The sequence below is a fragment of the Nelumbo lutea genome, chromosome 2 (genome assembly GCF_056320005.1).
Source record: "Nelumbo lutea isolate HS-2025 chromosome 2, American lotus-T2T, whole genome shotgun sequence".
NCBI classification, from domain to species: Eukaryota; Viridiplantae; Streptophyta; class Magnoliopsida; order Proteales; family Nelumbonaceae; genus Nelumbo; species Nelumbo lutea.
The window spans coordinates 85,727,132-85,743,038 of record NC_142685.1 but is presented as its reverse complement, the minus strand read 5'-3'; the positions used below and the strand labels follow the sequence as shown (position 1 = coordinate 85,743,038).

At 37.8% G+C, this 15,907-nt stretch overlaps 1 protein-coding gene across 5 annotated transcripts in view; it reads right to left on the bottom strand.

Annotated features, from left to right (window-relative positions):
• Positions 1 to 6,716: 6,716 nt before the first annotated feature.
• The window catches only part of NRB4 (mediator of RNA polymerase II transcription subunit 15a-like protein), a 43,295-nt gene continuing 34,104 nt past the window's right edge, over positions 6,717 to 15,907 (bottom strand). For all 5 annotated transcript variants that reach the window (XM_088972697.1, XM_088972696.1, XM_088972699.1 and 2 more), the window contains 3 exons: positions 7,826 to 8,026; positions 7,651 to 7,739; positions 6,717 to 7,303 (listed from right to left, as the gene is read on the bottom strand). In XM_088972697.1, coding sequence (XP_088828823.1) covers positions 7,096 to 7,303; positions 7,651 to 7,739; positions 7,826 to 8,026 — 498 coding nt within the window. In that variant the 3' untranslated portion in view covers positions 6,717 to 7,095. The remainder of the gene's footprint in view (positions 7,304 to 7,650; positions 7,740 to 7,825; positions 8,027 to 15,907) is intronic.

The window sequence follows — 15,907 nt, the reverse complement described above, 5'->3', positions numbered from 1 at the left end:
CTATAATTTTTCACTAATTTTATACTAGAATCATATGGTGTGCTATATTTCTTAAATCCTAAATGCTTGAATTTCTCAAGTATCTTTTAAAATATAATGTGATTGGCTCAATGCACAACTCATACTATGTTTCTTACCTTTAATGCCCAAGATAGTAACTATTTTTCTTAGATCTTTTATTTTGAAAACAGAATACAAATAGTTTTTAGTTTCATTAATGCCAATCATATTAGTACCAACAATAAGTATATCATTAACATAAAGACCCACAATCACACCATAAGTTTTCATTAAACTTTGAATAAATGCATCTATCAACAATATTATGCTTAAATTTAACAGCTAAAATACTATAGTCAAATTTCTTATGCCACTGTTTATTTGGTTGTTTCAAACCATATTTAATCAATTTAGTTGTACAATATAAACTTCTTCATTTAAGTTACCATTTAAAAAAGTTGTTTTAACATCCATTTAATGAAACGATAAATGAATGCTAGTGCTATGATTGTTCTAATAAAAGATATTCTATCCATAAGTGCATAAGTGTCAAAATTATTAATGCCTTCCCTTTGACTGAACCATTAATTTGGATATCAATTTAGCCTTAAAATTTTGTACGAATCCATAAGTATTGTATTTTCTTATAAATACCCATTTACACGTGATTTATTTTGATCCCGAAGACAAAGGTACTAATACCCACTTGTTAAATATTATTGAATCCATGTCATCACTTATAGCTTCCTTCCAAAGGAAAGCATATCTAGATTTTATGGCCCACTACTATACATTTTAAGATCACTTTCAATGTTTAATACGACGGGTATCTTGTTTAACAACTTTTCTTTATCGGCCTCTACCTAGAATACAATTGATTGGATAGATATAAAATCATAGCCTATCTTAGTGTTTCTCTGACTTCTATGTTCTACTATAGGTCTTACAATAATTCAATATTCTTTCTTAGTTTCATTATTATAAATATATTATAAAATTCAGCATCTCTAGTCGTAATGATAATTCTGCCATGCTTCAAATGATTAATCACTCCACTTACTTGAACAAGTCTACTTTACACCTAACTTTAGAGAATTAACAAGTCTAGCTTGATATTTTTAATTTTCTTTTTTTCTTTCTTTTTCATCTTTTTTTCCTCTTCCGTCAATTCCTCATTGCTAGCCTATTAGCAAGGAGTGCCATTTCAGGTTTTGCACCATCATTCTTAATTCCTTTATTGCTAGCCCATTGGGCTTGTCTAGCGCTAATTACCAATTTTTTTGTTGGATAGACATGGCCAAAACAGATCTAGTGGCTGGGCAAATTTTAAAATTTTTCTAACTCAAACAGAAAACCGATTTTCCCATAATTTGAACTATTAAATTTCAAAATCAAACTTACACTATACCAAACAAGATCTCAAATCCAAATTTGTTTCTGATCATACCTAATACACTGTCTAGAAGAGCAGCTCCCAAAGTGGGGGTTCACACACAATATCAGACCCAAACCAACCTCTAACTAACGATGGTGCAATTGCAATGCGAAGCTAATCAACTATGCCCCTTTCAGAAAAATCAACCTCCCAATTGCCTTGGATATGTTGCAGCAATGTAAGCATGGTTGTATCTTAAGTTTTTGCCAAAAACACAACAAAGGGTTAAAGGATTTTCATCCTCACCACAACCGGTTCAAACTAGGGTTTCTTGGAAGTAAAGGAGAAGAGGAGAGAGCAAGAGGATATAGAGAATAGAGTGAGTTGTTCCTCCCCTCTTGATACCTTATTAGGAGAAAATCCAAATCAGATTTGGATAAGGACTTTATTTCTAATTAGATAAGCATTATCTTCTTAAGATAATGTGTGTTCCATACCCATTTTTTATCCAAATTAAGTTGTCGTGTGATCACTTAATTGATTACATTAATAATGGGCCTTAGGCCCATTTTCTTTAATGGATTATTAACTTACGCATTGCATGGACACATAGGCTAGATAACTAATTGTTAGCATGGGACAAAAGGTCTCACATAAGTCCATAGGGGTTCAGCCCCACCTATAGAACAAGTTAGGGTGAATTCAATCACCTTATAAAAATCTAAGAATGATGGACTTATGTAAGATTAATCCCATCGGATAATCATCCCTATAATGGTCTCTTACGCTTAATTTCTTAACTCATAATCATCAAAACACTAATCACAAGAAAAGATATATTCCCTAAATGTAATATGCAGTGTCACACTCTTTGCTTATGACACTAATATTGGCGATTTAGGTTTCCATAATAAAGAGTGTAAACCCTAATACTCACTTTGTTTGAAAAAATGGTCGATCCTATTACTATGACCATCCACTCAAGTAATTTCCTAAATTGCCCCAATGTGCCTAGATATTTAACCCTTAATGGATCTCATTGATTGACATATCAAAAGTAGTTCAATCCAAAACCTAGTATAGTATCATAATCAAGTCTGGGGTTAAGTACAACTTTTTAATTTTTCGCATCTATCTCCAAAGTCCAAGGCATAACTGAAAATTGGTATGAATTTAGTGCTTCTTCCAAACACCCATTAGATGTGCTTAGGGTCTAACCCTAGTAGCTGAGACAAATTGCTCTACCAATTCAGATTTTATTGGTATCCATCAAGTCCATCTCGGCTTTAATGGCATCTACCCACTTCAAGGAGTCCAGGTCTAACACGACTTCCGTATAAGTTAGGGGATCTTCCTCATTATACATGGTTTTCATCAAGTAACTTTCTTAATCATAACCAAAATGAATAGGAGGTTTGGACACCTAAATAGATCTTCTAAGTTGGGTATTGGTATTTGAAACTTGTGGGTTATCTTCTACTACCCCTAAGTTCTACTCATCTAGAATGATCTTTTGATGATGATTGCTTAGGATGTAGTCCTCTTTAAAAAAGTGAGCATTTTGACTAACAAATACTTTTTGTTCTCTTGGGTCATAGAAGAGATACCCAATGGAGTTCCTAGGGATAGCTTACAAATAGGCAAAAACTAGTTTTGGTTTCCAATTTTTTCATACTTGTCTTTTTGACATGTGTCAAACAATCCCATACATTAAAGTACCTAACACTTAGTTGGAGTATTGGGAATTGACTTGGCTATGACCCAGTTTAGAATGTAGATCACAATCTCTAATGCATGTCTCCAAAAGGATATGAGTAACGCTTAGTGGACGGAGAATGATTGGATCATATTTAATAAAGTTTGATTTCTTCTCTCTAATGAACTACTTAATTGTGGTGTAATAAGAAGAAACAATTGTGATATAATTCCATTATGGTTTGGGGGCTTTTGATGCAACACAAGAGGAACACAAGTCCAAATGGTCTACTACCTACTAGCCCCTCTCTTAATAGCACATGGAACCTTAACTCTAATGCAAATGATGTATGCCAATAGTGAGTGCAATCAAGAATGCAATGGGAAATATTAAAAGGAACAAAACTAAAATCTCTACTTTTTTTTCTCTTCCCTTTTCCATAGCACCAATTTACAAGAACAATGTTGTAAAATCTTCAAATTATTCCCAAAGTAACAAAACTAAAGGTTTGATCAATCTTTAGGAGAGTTATGTTAATTTAAGTTGAATTGATTTATGTTCATTCTTTATTAGTTATTAGTAAAAAGTAAAATCTAAGTTCCTATCCTTAAGCTGAATGATCTTCTCTTGTTACACCTGAGACCCAACAATTTTATTGGAAAGCTAACAAACCCCTAGTTGCTTGAATTTTTTTCAAGGTTAAGCCATGGAATTTAAATTACAATGCCTACTTTCTTACCTAAAGAAAACCTTAAATCTCTCTCCCAATTTCTACCCCACACATTTATTTGAGTTCCAACATTCAAGTTTTAGATTTCCAATTATGTGACTTGTTCCCCATTAGTTTAAATGATTATCAACCCCCCCCCCCATTATTTCAACTCAAGCAACCCAATACCTTCACATGAATTGTTCATTATTCTTGGAAGTAACTTGTATATCATATTTCAGCATAAAGCCTCATCCTAAGGCAATACTTTCCTTCAAGTATTGATTCTAAAAGCTTGTGAAAAACATTTCAGCATGGATGAACTTCCTAAAACATCACTCTTATTATTTCTTGGCATGGGCATTCACATTTCAACATTGACATTTGAACCTAAAATCATCATGCTTATATGTTGTTCCAAACTCATCATTAAACGTATCATTTCAGCATTGAAAACAATGCCCAAAATCCACCATGTTCATCATATAATGAATTCAAAACCAACATAGAACTTCAAATTTCAGCATAGGGAATGCTTCCACAATCTTATGTCACATCTTGGGATAAAAAAGGAACACTCAGCACCTGCAATTTCAGCATAGGACATGCTTCAAAAACCATTGAATCCATCATGCATTGAGTCCAAAAACCATACGAATTTACACCATCTCATGCGAAAATCATTACTTGAAGAGATCTAACGTGATAACAGCCCATAAGATTGTGAGAGAGAGAGAGAGAGAGAGGTACTTAACTCTTTGGAAGTCTCAAGCATCAACTATGACCATTAAGGCAAGAATCCATGTTTGTCCAGGAAAGCTTATAAAATGGCCCATTGGCAATCATTGAATTTGAGTATATACATTATGCTCACAAAACATGGGGGTTTAGAATCCTCTCACCCATTTTGTATGTCTATTGATCACATAAAGAAACAATTGGAAAGGAACACACATGTGGGATTTAATCTTCGTCCCTCTCTCTCTCTCTCTCTCTCTCTCTCTCTCGTTCTAGAATTCTCAACACCCACAAACCTACTTTCATCTTCATACTCACCCTCTCTTTTCAAATTTGGGTTGAATTAGGGGATAGGGATAGGGAAGATGCAATTTGTTGAGTCTTAATCCTTCTCACATACAATTTGAATTTCTCTTTCATCAAAACATGTAATTCCACTATCCTTTTATTGACCTTTATGACCCAATTTTAAGAGTAGGATTGATTGAAAATATGCACATATTCCATTTACCAATGTATATACATATTTTATACATATAAACATGTACATATAATTAGGAAAAATATATTTTTATATAACCTGCTTGGGTTAGGTTGGGCTGAGCTCAAGTTAGACTCAAGCTACCCAAGCCCAACCCAGATTTAGAATAAGCTTGAATTTTTTGGTCCAGGTCCAGCCCACAGCCCAAAAACTTGGGCCCAACAATGCAAAAATTCAGGTTGGGTCGGGTTAGGGCCCACCCAAGTTGTAACCCTAGATGACAAGCATAAAGACAGAAGATCACGTCTGAGCTAAAAGAGGTGATATTATGAATGCTCACTAAAACACTCATAGTTTGACAGATTTACAAAACCTACCTACAATTCGCATTTTACTAAAATACCCCTTATAATTTACAAATTACAACCAATTTACTTTATCAATCTTCCATATTACCATCTAATTAAATTGAGTTGAAAATGCTTAGAAGCATGGGTCATGGTTATTTGTTCCGAAAGTACCCCTTCCACTTTATGTCAAACTTTTAGAAAGAAAACCCTTCCCTACAACAAAACTTGGAGGACAATGGCGTCCAAGTTCTACATCTACAACATATCGTCCTCTAAACAGAATGCAAAATTGACCGAATAGAGTTGTCCGATCACTTTATTCAGAGGCAAGAATGACATTTCGAGTCAAAGGAAATTTATATAAATCAATTGGAACAACAAAATAATGTCTGGAACTCAAAGATTTATATAAATCATAACAGATTTTCAGACTTAATAGATTCAAAGTTCAAATATATAAGTGATTAAATCATCAAACAAAAATAAAAATAAAAGATTACCTTCAAACCAAGTTCCAAGCATACAAAAGATTGTGCCGCCATTAAAGAATTAAGAGAATCAGAGAAAAAAATTAAAAAAAAAAAGATAATCAATGCTTGTACCGTTGATTACTTGAGAATGAATGGCAAAGAAAAACCAACCTGAGATTCTGCACTTTGATCATTAGAAATTAGAAACTAAAACATACCCAAGTCCTAAATGATTGGGTGTGAATTGCCCTAATCCTATTGTAGCTCACCAGCATTAACTACAATAGAGTCACCGGTGTTACATCGCTTCTTGAACGGTGACAGACTGACTCTGTTCTCAAAACCTCAAGCTGAAACTCTTTTTCCTCTGTTTCCTCTGAACTCTAAAACCCTAAGGCTGTGTCTGATTTGAAGGAAAAGGTAGAGAAAGTAAGGCAAAGGTAGGAAAACATAACAAGGCAAAAATTGCCTAGATAAAAATGCTGGGATATAGTTGGAATTTTCAAAAATTTTAAACCTAAAACATATAAATATAAAAAATAACTCAAAATATGAATCATCACCTAATAACGTGATCAGATCGGCTGCCCACAGAGCACACCCCACAGCTGATCCCCTCCGTGCACTGGGAACATCTCCCATGCTTGTAATGGGGAGATATTCCCAATGGACAGAGGGGATGGGCGGTGGGGCGCTGTGTAGCATGCTCTGGGTAGCCGATCCCATCTCCCTAATAACTAGGTCATCCGGTTTGACAGTAACCACCCACCAGTCTGTAAACAGCAAAGAAAAAAGAGAAAAACAAAAAATATAAACTGTAAAGAGAAAAGAAAAATGACAAACAAACACAATCAATAAGTCTGACTTGAGAAAAAACATGAAACTGTACAACCGGAGTACAAGGTAAACCAGATACGATATTGTATTGAAAAACATACAATCTGACAAAAGGAAGTTTGGGATAAAATGCCAATGCTAGCCCAGTTTACAATGAAGATTTCTGGCACTATCAAAAGCTGTAAAGTGTAAAGTATTACACTGGCATTGACCCAAATCTTTGTGTGTACCCTTGAGCCAAATCTGAAACATTATTGTCACATGTTTTACAGCTTACAATTCCGTGCTAGTCCTTTTAGCCCATAGATCTGCCTAGGCAATCACTTGGGCATTAGTTGAGTGCATGGCAACAAGAGCAGTTATCATGAATCTCATATATTGCTTCCCTGAAGTCATTGCCCATACACAACAGAACCAATATCATAAGGATACAAGATGGTCAAGAGGCACTGACACAGTTCTCCCAAGTACCATATCTCGAGCTGAAGCTTCCCCCACCGCTCTGCTGGGCATATTCAGAAACTACTGCACGAGCACAAATATCCCAAGTCTTTGCCATTTCCCAAAGTGACATTGGTTGTGAAAGGCTGCGGAGGGATGCGCTAAATCTTGACTTTGCTTTTACTGAAAGATCTTCATACTCTTTGCTGCAGCGTGCAGAAACCAAGATTTCACATTAGAAAGAAAGAAGGCATTCCCTGGAAGATTACTTTTAGGAGAGGAACACTAAATGAAGGAGAAAAAATCCCAAAATACGAGAAGACAATAGACAAAGTTCCAATCAACAAAAGAACTTTGCATCCACTTCAATGGACACTGAGATCGCAGTGCAGGAAACCTCTTTGACCAGTGAACAGAATTCAAAGAACAAAACCAGCAGAACATAAGATACTGAGTTGAATGCAGTCTCTCAGAGGGACACCATACTTGAGTTGGATGCAATTTTAGAGGAGAACCATAAATAAAACAATGCATGGATTCTTCATTGTCTTACCTCAGTTCAACTGGCAACCTGTCCAATAGTATAGGGGAACACTTCCGATAATTTGTTGGAACAAGCAACCGTATTGGTAGAATCGGTGACTGCACTAACGGTAAATGCATAATGAATACGAGCAAAATGAAGTAAAAATATGCTAAGATAAAAGGTTAGGAATCAGAAATCCAACCATCTGTGCTGAAGCATACTGAGACTTCATGTTTGGACTGAGAGCCACAGCACTGAAGGAGCATTTAACAATGGTACCCTCACCACCTTCAAGCACAGCTGCCCCTGTAGTTGGATCAATATCCTCGTCACTAATATCCACTACAGTATCTATTAACCGCTGGTTTATCTCCCTGATTTCTTCCAAGAGAGCATGGTTGGCCTGCAACAAAGTAGCATAGGAGACCCATTACTTCCGTATAGCATACAAAAAGATAAACAGGAAACTTCATAGTTGGATGAACAAAATAACTATTCTGATAATAGGATCCTATTTGGTCACAAACTCGCCGGGTTACCAGTGCTAGACATGTTCTACCAGAATCCTCAACTATACTGAATAGTAGCTAACCTTATAATTGAAACATTTTATGAGTAATTAACTCCTATAAAAATACAAGTTGCCAAACAGGCATCATACTCCAAATCTTAACATATCTAGACAGATTTCTACTTTCTAAGGAATTGGGAGGATCATTTCATGGAAGCTAATACAAAGGCGCTCTTCTTTATTCAATCTTGATGAAACTCTAATAGTCGCGCTCTTCTTTATTCAATCTTGATGAAACTCTAATAGTCTCAATGTTCACTATATCTCATTAGCCATTAATTTGAAAATATGAAGTTTGTAGATAATGGGTTTGCATTGCTAATCAAGAAGAAAATGAAGACATTCAGGTGTGTTGGAGGCCCATTGCCTGGGCAATAGCATGCAGTATAAATATAAACATCTTAGTGAAGAGATAAAACTTGGTTGATGTAGAATAGAATATATGGATAAGTAGGAAAAAGAAAAAGTAGGCGAGAGAAGAGAAACAGAGACAAAGATCATGAGTTGAGATATGGGCTCACATTCATCCTTCTTAATATTTACACTTTCTCAAAAGTGAAACATTTACAATTATACCCTAAATGACTAAACCAGAACAATACTAAAAAAACTCCAATTCTTTTTGTCCTTCAAGAATCCATTACAGCCAGAAGTTCCACACCAAAATATACAACCATTCAACATTCAAAATGGATTGGAATTGATCGCTACTAGGGGCGGACACAAATCAAGTTTTTCACAAGCTATTCAAGCTCAACTCATGAAAAGCTCAATTTTGCTTATTCTAAATCGAGCTTCCAAGCTCGAGCCCAATATAGAAGCTTTTGCTAGTCGAGCCAAGCTCAAGCCCAATAAATTGACTTGTGATTCTTAATTTTTAACTGTAAAATAAAAACATTTTTTATATGTATATTTATTCCATTTTTATAGGAAGTTTGGCTGACAGTCAAGCTTGAGCCGATCCAAGCTTTGAACTTATGAACTTTTTTTTGGTAGTAGAAAAAAAGGCAATTTATTAAGAGAAAGATGAAAAGAGTACAATAAAGGTGATAAGGTAACACCCACAAAGAAAAAAGAAGGAACCCAAGAACAGACAGCCTCCCGAACCGAAACAAAAAACCAAAGCTTTTAATTTTAACCCTCAAACAATAACCCCCACTTGCTTCCAAAGCATGCAACCCTCAATAAAACAGAACAAAAAAAAAACAACCTATAGATTACCCTAAAACAAAACCCTCAAAACTAACTACACTCTGAGTTAGAACTTTCAACAACCATCGGGTGCTGTAGCTCTAATTCCCAAAACACTTTTCTGGTGTAATCTTCCCCTCCTAGAACCAGTAAGCCTGATTTTTTTCTGACTTGAAGACCAGTTTCCACCACCTTTTCCACATCCAATTTTTCTCAATTTTTCAAACTCTACCTCTTCTGCTTCATCATTTTCCTTTTCTGATCCATCCTCTTCCCCCAACAAAACCCTTTCACCGAAGCTTTTTCAGTAAATTCTACTGGCTTATCTCCTTTGTCACCACAAACTGGAAATTGGTTCAAAAGATTCTCAACAATAGTCTCTAAGCAAGCAAGTTTTGTCTTTCAATTTTTTCCTTCTGTCACTCTTGAATCTGCTACTTGGGCCTGTACTTACTGGTCCATCTTTCAACTTCGAGAAGACCTTGGCGTTCCCTAAGGATTTTGACAAGCACTATCTCAACAACCCATCTTTTCATATTTCCTGCTTCTTCCTACCAAGATCTTTTCCCAATTTCCCCACTAGAACTTCTGAGAAAAAAATACCTTTCTTCTTAGAATTCTTACCAACTTGATCACTTGTAATAATCCTCTTCAGCAATTACTGACCTCAAAACTAAAGTCAAAGGAACATCCAAAAGAGAGACTTCATCTAGCTCTAGTGAACTTTGTTCCTAAAATCTTTAACTTTTGCCGCTGTCTCTCCCTCAATCATAGACAAGGGGAGAGCAAACCCTACCTCTCCGAAGCAAACAACCTGAAGGTGCTCTTGCTCCGCCCCTTCCTATGTTACTAGAATCTCCTAGATTTTTTTTTCTTGGCCACAGTTAACATCCACAACATTCGAATCAACAGAAAAAGGCAAACTCTCCATTGCTTTGTCCTCTTGATAAGGACCATCTTTCAAAGGAAAACTTTCTTGTCTAGGAATGACTTAACTATTTTCCTAGTTGAATTTTGTTACCACCCATTCCCAAATATCATCAGATCTCTTGCTCTTCGACTGAACAGCTATACTAATCTTCTTCTTATGAATACATTTGAAATTCCTCTCAGGGATCAACAGTCTGTCATTCCTAGTTGAATTGCTAAAGCTCAGTCGTGTTGCCAAACTGCCTGTCCTGAAACGAGAATTTCCCTTTTTCTTCCCACTGATCCCCCCCCTGAAGATAAGAAAATAGACCAGCCAAAGGGTCTATCGAAGCACAAGGGCTCTGCTCACATGCTTTCTAAAATAAACAAAACACCCAACTTCTAAAACCTTCAACACAAGGGCTTGCGTTGCGTGACCACTTGACTTGTTACATAAGCCCTTTGAAAAAGTAGCATTTACCTGGTGGTTCAGATGGAACCATGTCATTACACGACCCCTTGTTCACCTTAGCCTAGGATGGGTCCCACAATGGAAATGGATCCAAAGTGGCCCCCTTTTGGACAATATCAACGAAAGATGGACAACTTACACCCAAAGGGCTAAATTCAAAATTATTTGAGAAAAGTTTCCTTCCCAAGCCAACCTCAATTTTACCCCCTTTGACCGGTTGCTTAGCTTCTTTTAAAGTCTTCTCAGTCAAAGCACTTACTCTCACCACTCTTCTTTAACCAAGTAACTGATAGGCCCCAATTAATGCCAGGAAGAGGAAAGGTCAACAATCATCTGAGGGGGGGAAATAATTGAACAATTAATCGCATGAGGGCAATTATAGCTGGAGGGAATAAGGAGTCTTGGGGCATTTATAGCTATGTCAGTTATGAATAAGAAGAGTTTTTGAGCATTTATAACTAGGCCAGCTGGGCATTTATAGAGGGAGTCAGTTATGCTATCAGTAGATACAAGAAGGGGCTTTGGGGGATGGGGGTGGGATGTTTTTTTTGGAGTGAAGAATATTGAGAGTGTTTGGGAGAGCCGGCGGTCTCTCGAAGTACTGACCAACTGTTACTGTTTTCTGCTGAATGAATACTAGTTTCTTTTGTTGATATTCAAGTGTGTGAACGCTGCTGTAAGTCTGTGAACTGCGTGTCAAATTTCTGGGTCATATCAGTGGTATCAGAGCGCGTCTTTCCTCGGCCATAGTGACAGCAAGGAAGTGGCATCGCAGGTGGGGGGTTTCGAAGAACGCTTGACTTCTCTGCATTCTGAATTTCGTGGGGAGATGGATGGCTTACGTGATGAGATAGCAGCTGGACTTTCGAAGATCTCGTCTCTGGAAGGAGCCGTTCAAGACTTGGTAAGACGATTTGATCTGTTGCTTCAGCAACAGACCTTGTCAGCTCCTTTGACTACAACTGACAATGCTCCTCCTGCATCCGCATCAAGTCGTGCGGCTGACAAAAGGAAGAGTGCAGCTGTTCTGACGTCCCCTTCAATGACAGTCCCAGAACGTATTTCTGATTCACTTCCTCGGAAGTTGGAGTTGCCTATTTTTTATGGGGAAAATCCAGACGGCTGGCTGTTTCGCGCAGAGCGCTATTTTGAGATTAATGGCTTGCTTCCGACGGAACGTCTGCGAGCAGCAGTGGTCTGTTTAGAGGGTGATGCATTGGCATGGTATTATTGGGAGGATGGTCGGCAACCTTTTCGAAGTTGGGCAGAATTCAAGGAACTCCTCCTTGAACGCTTTCGATCAACTCAGGAGGGAAACTTGCAGGAGCAGCTTCTATCATTACGTCAATCCACTACCGTCAAGGAATATCGTCGCCATTTCGAGGTGCTTTCTGCCCCCTTACGTGACCTGCCAGAATCAGTCCCTGAAGCAGCCTTTGTGAATGGGTTGCGCCCAGATATCCATGCCGAACTCCGACAGATGGAACCCGTTGGGTTGATCAGGAAAATGGTTGCGGCCCAGAAGATTGAGGATAAGAATCAGGCCCTTTGGGCTTATCAATCAGCAGCTTTTTGCCATACTAGTTGGGAGATCAGTTCCAATAAGTCACTTTGCCCTGATGATTGGGTAATCAGTCCAAATAAGAGCAAGTGTTTTGGGCTGATAGAAAACTCCAGTTATGGGATGAATCCGAGTCCCGATGTAGGGATTATAATGGGCACTTGGCAGCACTGACATCAGCCAAGGAACTAAGTTTCGCTGGAAAACTCTGCACTAATACAGCAAGAGGCGGCTAGGTTGGAGGAAGAGGCTTCAATTCTACAGGTGGTTTTAGTTGGAAGTGGTCTGACAATGCAACACATTGGAATGAGTCCATCTTCCCTGGGGCACCATTTCACTCCAGTTGCTCCAATTCATCATGCAAAGGCATTAATCTGATCAATACCTGTACTTTGGTGACTAATGGCCAGCCAACCCTTGTGGGTGAGAGATGCAACAACTCTCATGAGTTCATCTGTATGCTTGATATAGAGAACACATGCTACCACCTGCACCGCCACAAGGAGTATCTTATCATCCTTGCAACTGTTAGTGGGATGATCCTTTGCACAACTTTGGCCATTGTAATTTGGTTGCTTGCATACAGGAAGAGCAAGAGGCGCAGAAGGTCTCACAAAGCATCTAATCCATTGAAGGAGCTGATAGAGAGGCACTGTGGAGGAGTTAGAGGTGGATGGGATAATTTGCTTACAGAGATACCAGGGGGTTCTTCTGTTCCACTGATTCCAAAACACATATGTGATGATGTGTTGATGGATTATGATGCACTCAAGGCTGTCCAAACGAGTTTAGGGACAGCTGCTGTAATTATGATGGACGAGTCAGCTGATATTGTGGATGCGATTGCTAGGCTCTCTTACTTCTACAAGCTTGAAAGTTGGGGGCAGTACACACCATGTAGGGAGGGGACAGGATGGCTGTGGAAGATCATGGAGAGGGCTGAAGGTTGGAAACGCGAAGCTGGAGGAAATAGACATGCTTCAAGAGGTGACAAAGCAGACACACCATCTGTGCATTGGGCGATGCTGCTGCTTGGCCTGTGCAGGGACATATAAGTACGCGGTGTGTGTCCATCCACTATGCCTGAAGCTACTGGTTTGGGAGTTCTTATTCATTGGCTGGGCCTGCCTGATTTTGAAGATTCTTGGAAGCCTTTTGACTTACTTCGAGACCAGTTTCCTCATTTTAACCTTGAGGACAAGGTTAGACTTTGGGCGGTGGGTAATGATAGGCCCCAATTAATGCCAGGAAGAGGAAAGGTCAACAATCAGCTAAGGGGGGGAAATAATTGAACAATTAATCACATGAGGGCAATTATAGCTGGAGGGAATAAGGAGAGTCTTGGGGCATTTATAGCTATGTCAGTTATGAATAAGAAGAGTTTTTGGGCATTTATAACTAGGCCAGCTGGGCATTTATAGAGGGAGTCAGTTATGCTATCAGTAGAGTATAAGAAGGGGCTTTGGGGGATGGGGGTGTGATGTTTTTTTTGGAGTGAAGAATATTGAGAGTGTTTGGGAGAGCCGGCGGTCTCTCGAAGTACCGACCAACTGTTACTGTTTTCTGCTGAATGAATACTAGTTTCTTTTGTTGATATTCAAGTGTGTGAACGCTGCTGTAAGTCTGTGAACTGCGTGTCAAATTTCTGGGTCATATCAGTAACCCCTCAAGTGCCAGCTCATCATCTTCTTCATCTTCTTAGCTCTCTCCACAATGTCATAACCCATTAGAGAGGACTTCCAGCGAACGAAGAACTTTGTCGAGCTTCACTACAGCGATTTTAACCTTCGCAGCTCACAGATTGATCCAAGTCCCCTACTCAAACCAGACATTTGGTGGGCCGAGCTCGAGCCCCATAGTTTTTTGGTAGGCCGAGCTCAAATAGCCAGATATTTGGCTCAAATCCACCCCTACCCTCTACCATAGTTGTTAAGGTGATGACTAGGGTCACCTCATTTAAGCACCTAGCTTTTTTCGTACACAACACTACAAAACATTTTTATATTCTTTATTTTTTGTGATTGTAATAATAAAATTTACATCATCAAACTAAATTCTTCATTTCGTGGATTTATATACTAGCTTCTTTTTATAACTTTCTTATTTGCTAAGGTTCAATTAACACAAATTTTCTTTCTAACTTTTTTTCTTTCTTCTTTTTCTTCTCATGAATATGTTGATTTTCTATGTTTATTATGAAGTATATACTTTTCAATGAAAATTATAGATAGTTATTAATGAAAGATGGTTCTGGTTGCTGTGGAAGTTAGGGAATTACCCTAGGATTCATGGTTTTTATTTAAAAAAAATCCACCGCCTTGGCAACCAAGCACCCTCCTTGTTGCTTAGCCTCACCTTGGCGCCTTGAAAACTATACCCTCTACAACCAATTTTCTTTACTATTTCAAATGTTTTACCATCTTGGAGTAAATCTATAATTTTTGCATTGAAGTCCCTAAACCTTTTTTTACCCTAACCAAACTCTCCTTTGTCCTAAATATCACCTAAACCCATCCTAACCCTCCTAAACTCACCTATAGATCGTTCATGCCCTACCTATGAGTTGTGTAGGTGATAATTCTTTATATAAAAAATTGGAATAATTTAGTGTGTTTCCTTAATTGGTATACCTAGAAAACATCAAAAGTGATCTAAAATAAAAGAATCAAGCACTAAAAGTAGAAATAAAACAACACCATATATCCTCTTTCAGATCTAACTCACCCTACACAACATGAGTTTCATCCATTTCCAACTCCCTCTCTTGAAAATATTCTTCTGAAACCTCTTCACCTCTTCCTTCTACTTCTTAAATAGGTTTTGTTCTAGAATTTCTGATCCCCAAACCCTGGCTTGTATTTTCTTTGTCCACCGTTGATCCAAACCAAGCTTTTACAACCCACTTTGCTTATTGATCCAACCAATGGATTCCACTCTCCTGTGTTTAACTTTCTAACTTCTCAGTTGCCATTCAGCATAGACCCAATTCAAAACTTCCTCTTCTTCCAACTCAAAATTGACGATACAAGCTACTAAACAAGCTTCTAACCACCTTATTTGATAAAGAATAGTTCCATCTGGACCCATGACACTTTATGTTAAAAAATTAAGTTACTCAAATACTCAATCAAGAGTAACTTCTGGAAATCATACTTAATGTCTCATTCACCAAAAGACATGCCCTTAATGTGATATTTTCATGTTGGTAGTTGGTATACTTGGTAGAGATGAAAATGTGTTTTATTGAAGGCTGAAGTTACTAAAATAAAAAAATAAAAAAAAGGGGAACAAAAGTAGGGGGTGGGGGGAGAGGGAGGAAAATCAGGATACCACATAAAGGTCAAATCAGGTGATTGAGAAACCCTGAAGACAAAACTTGCCTCCATTATTTAGAGAAAATAAGCAACAGAAATCAGGACAGCATATGAAGAGTGGAAACAGGAGCATATCCTTGCTATATCTAGATAACATAGGTCATATTCATCATATGGAGATCTCAAAGTACCATAGTGTTTGTATTTTTTCTAAATCTCCTTCTATTCTCCCTGCCCCCACACCCCCCCCCAAAAAAAAAAAGAAA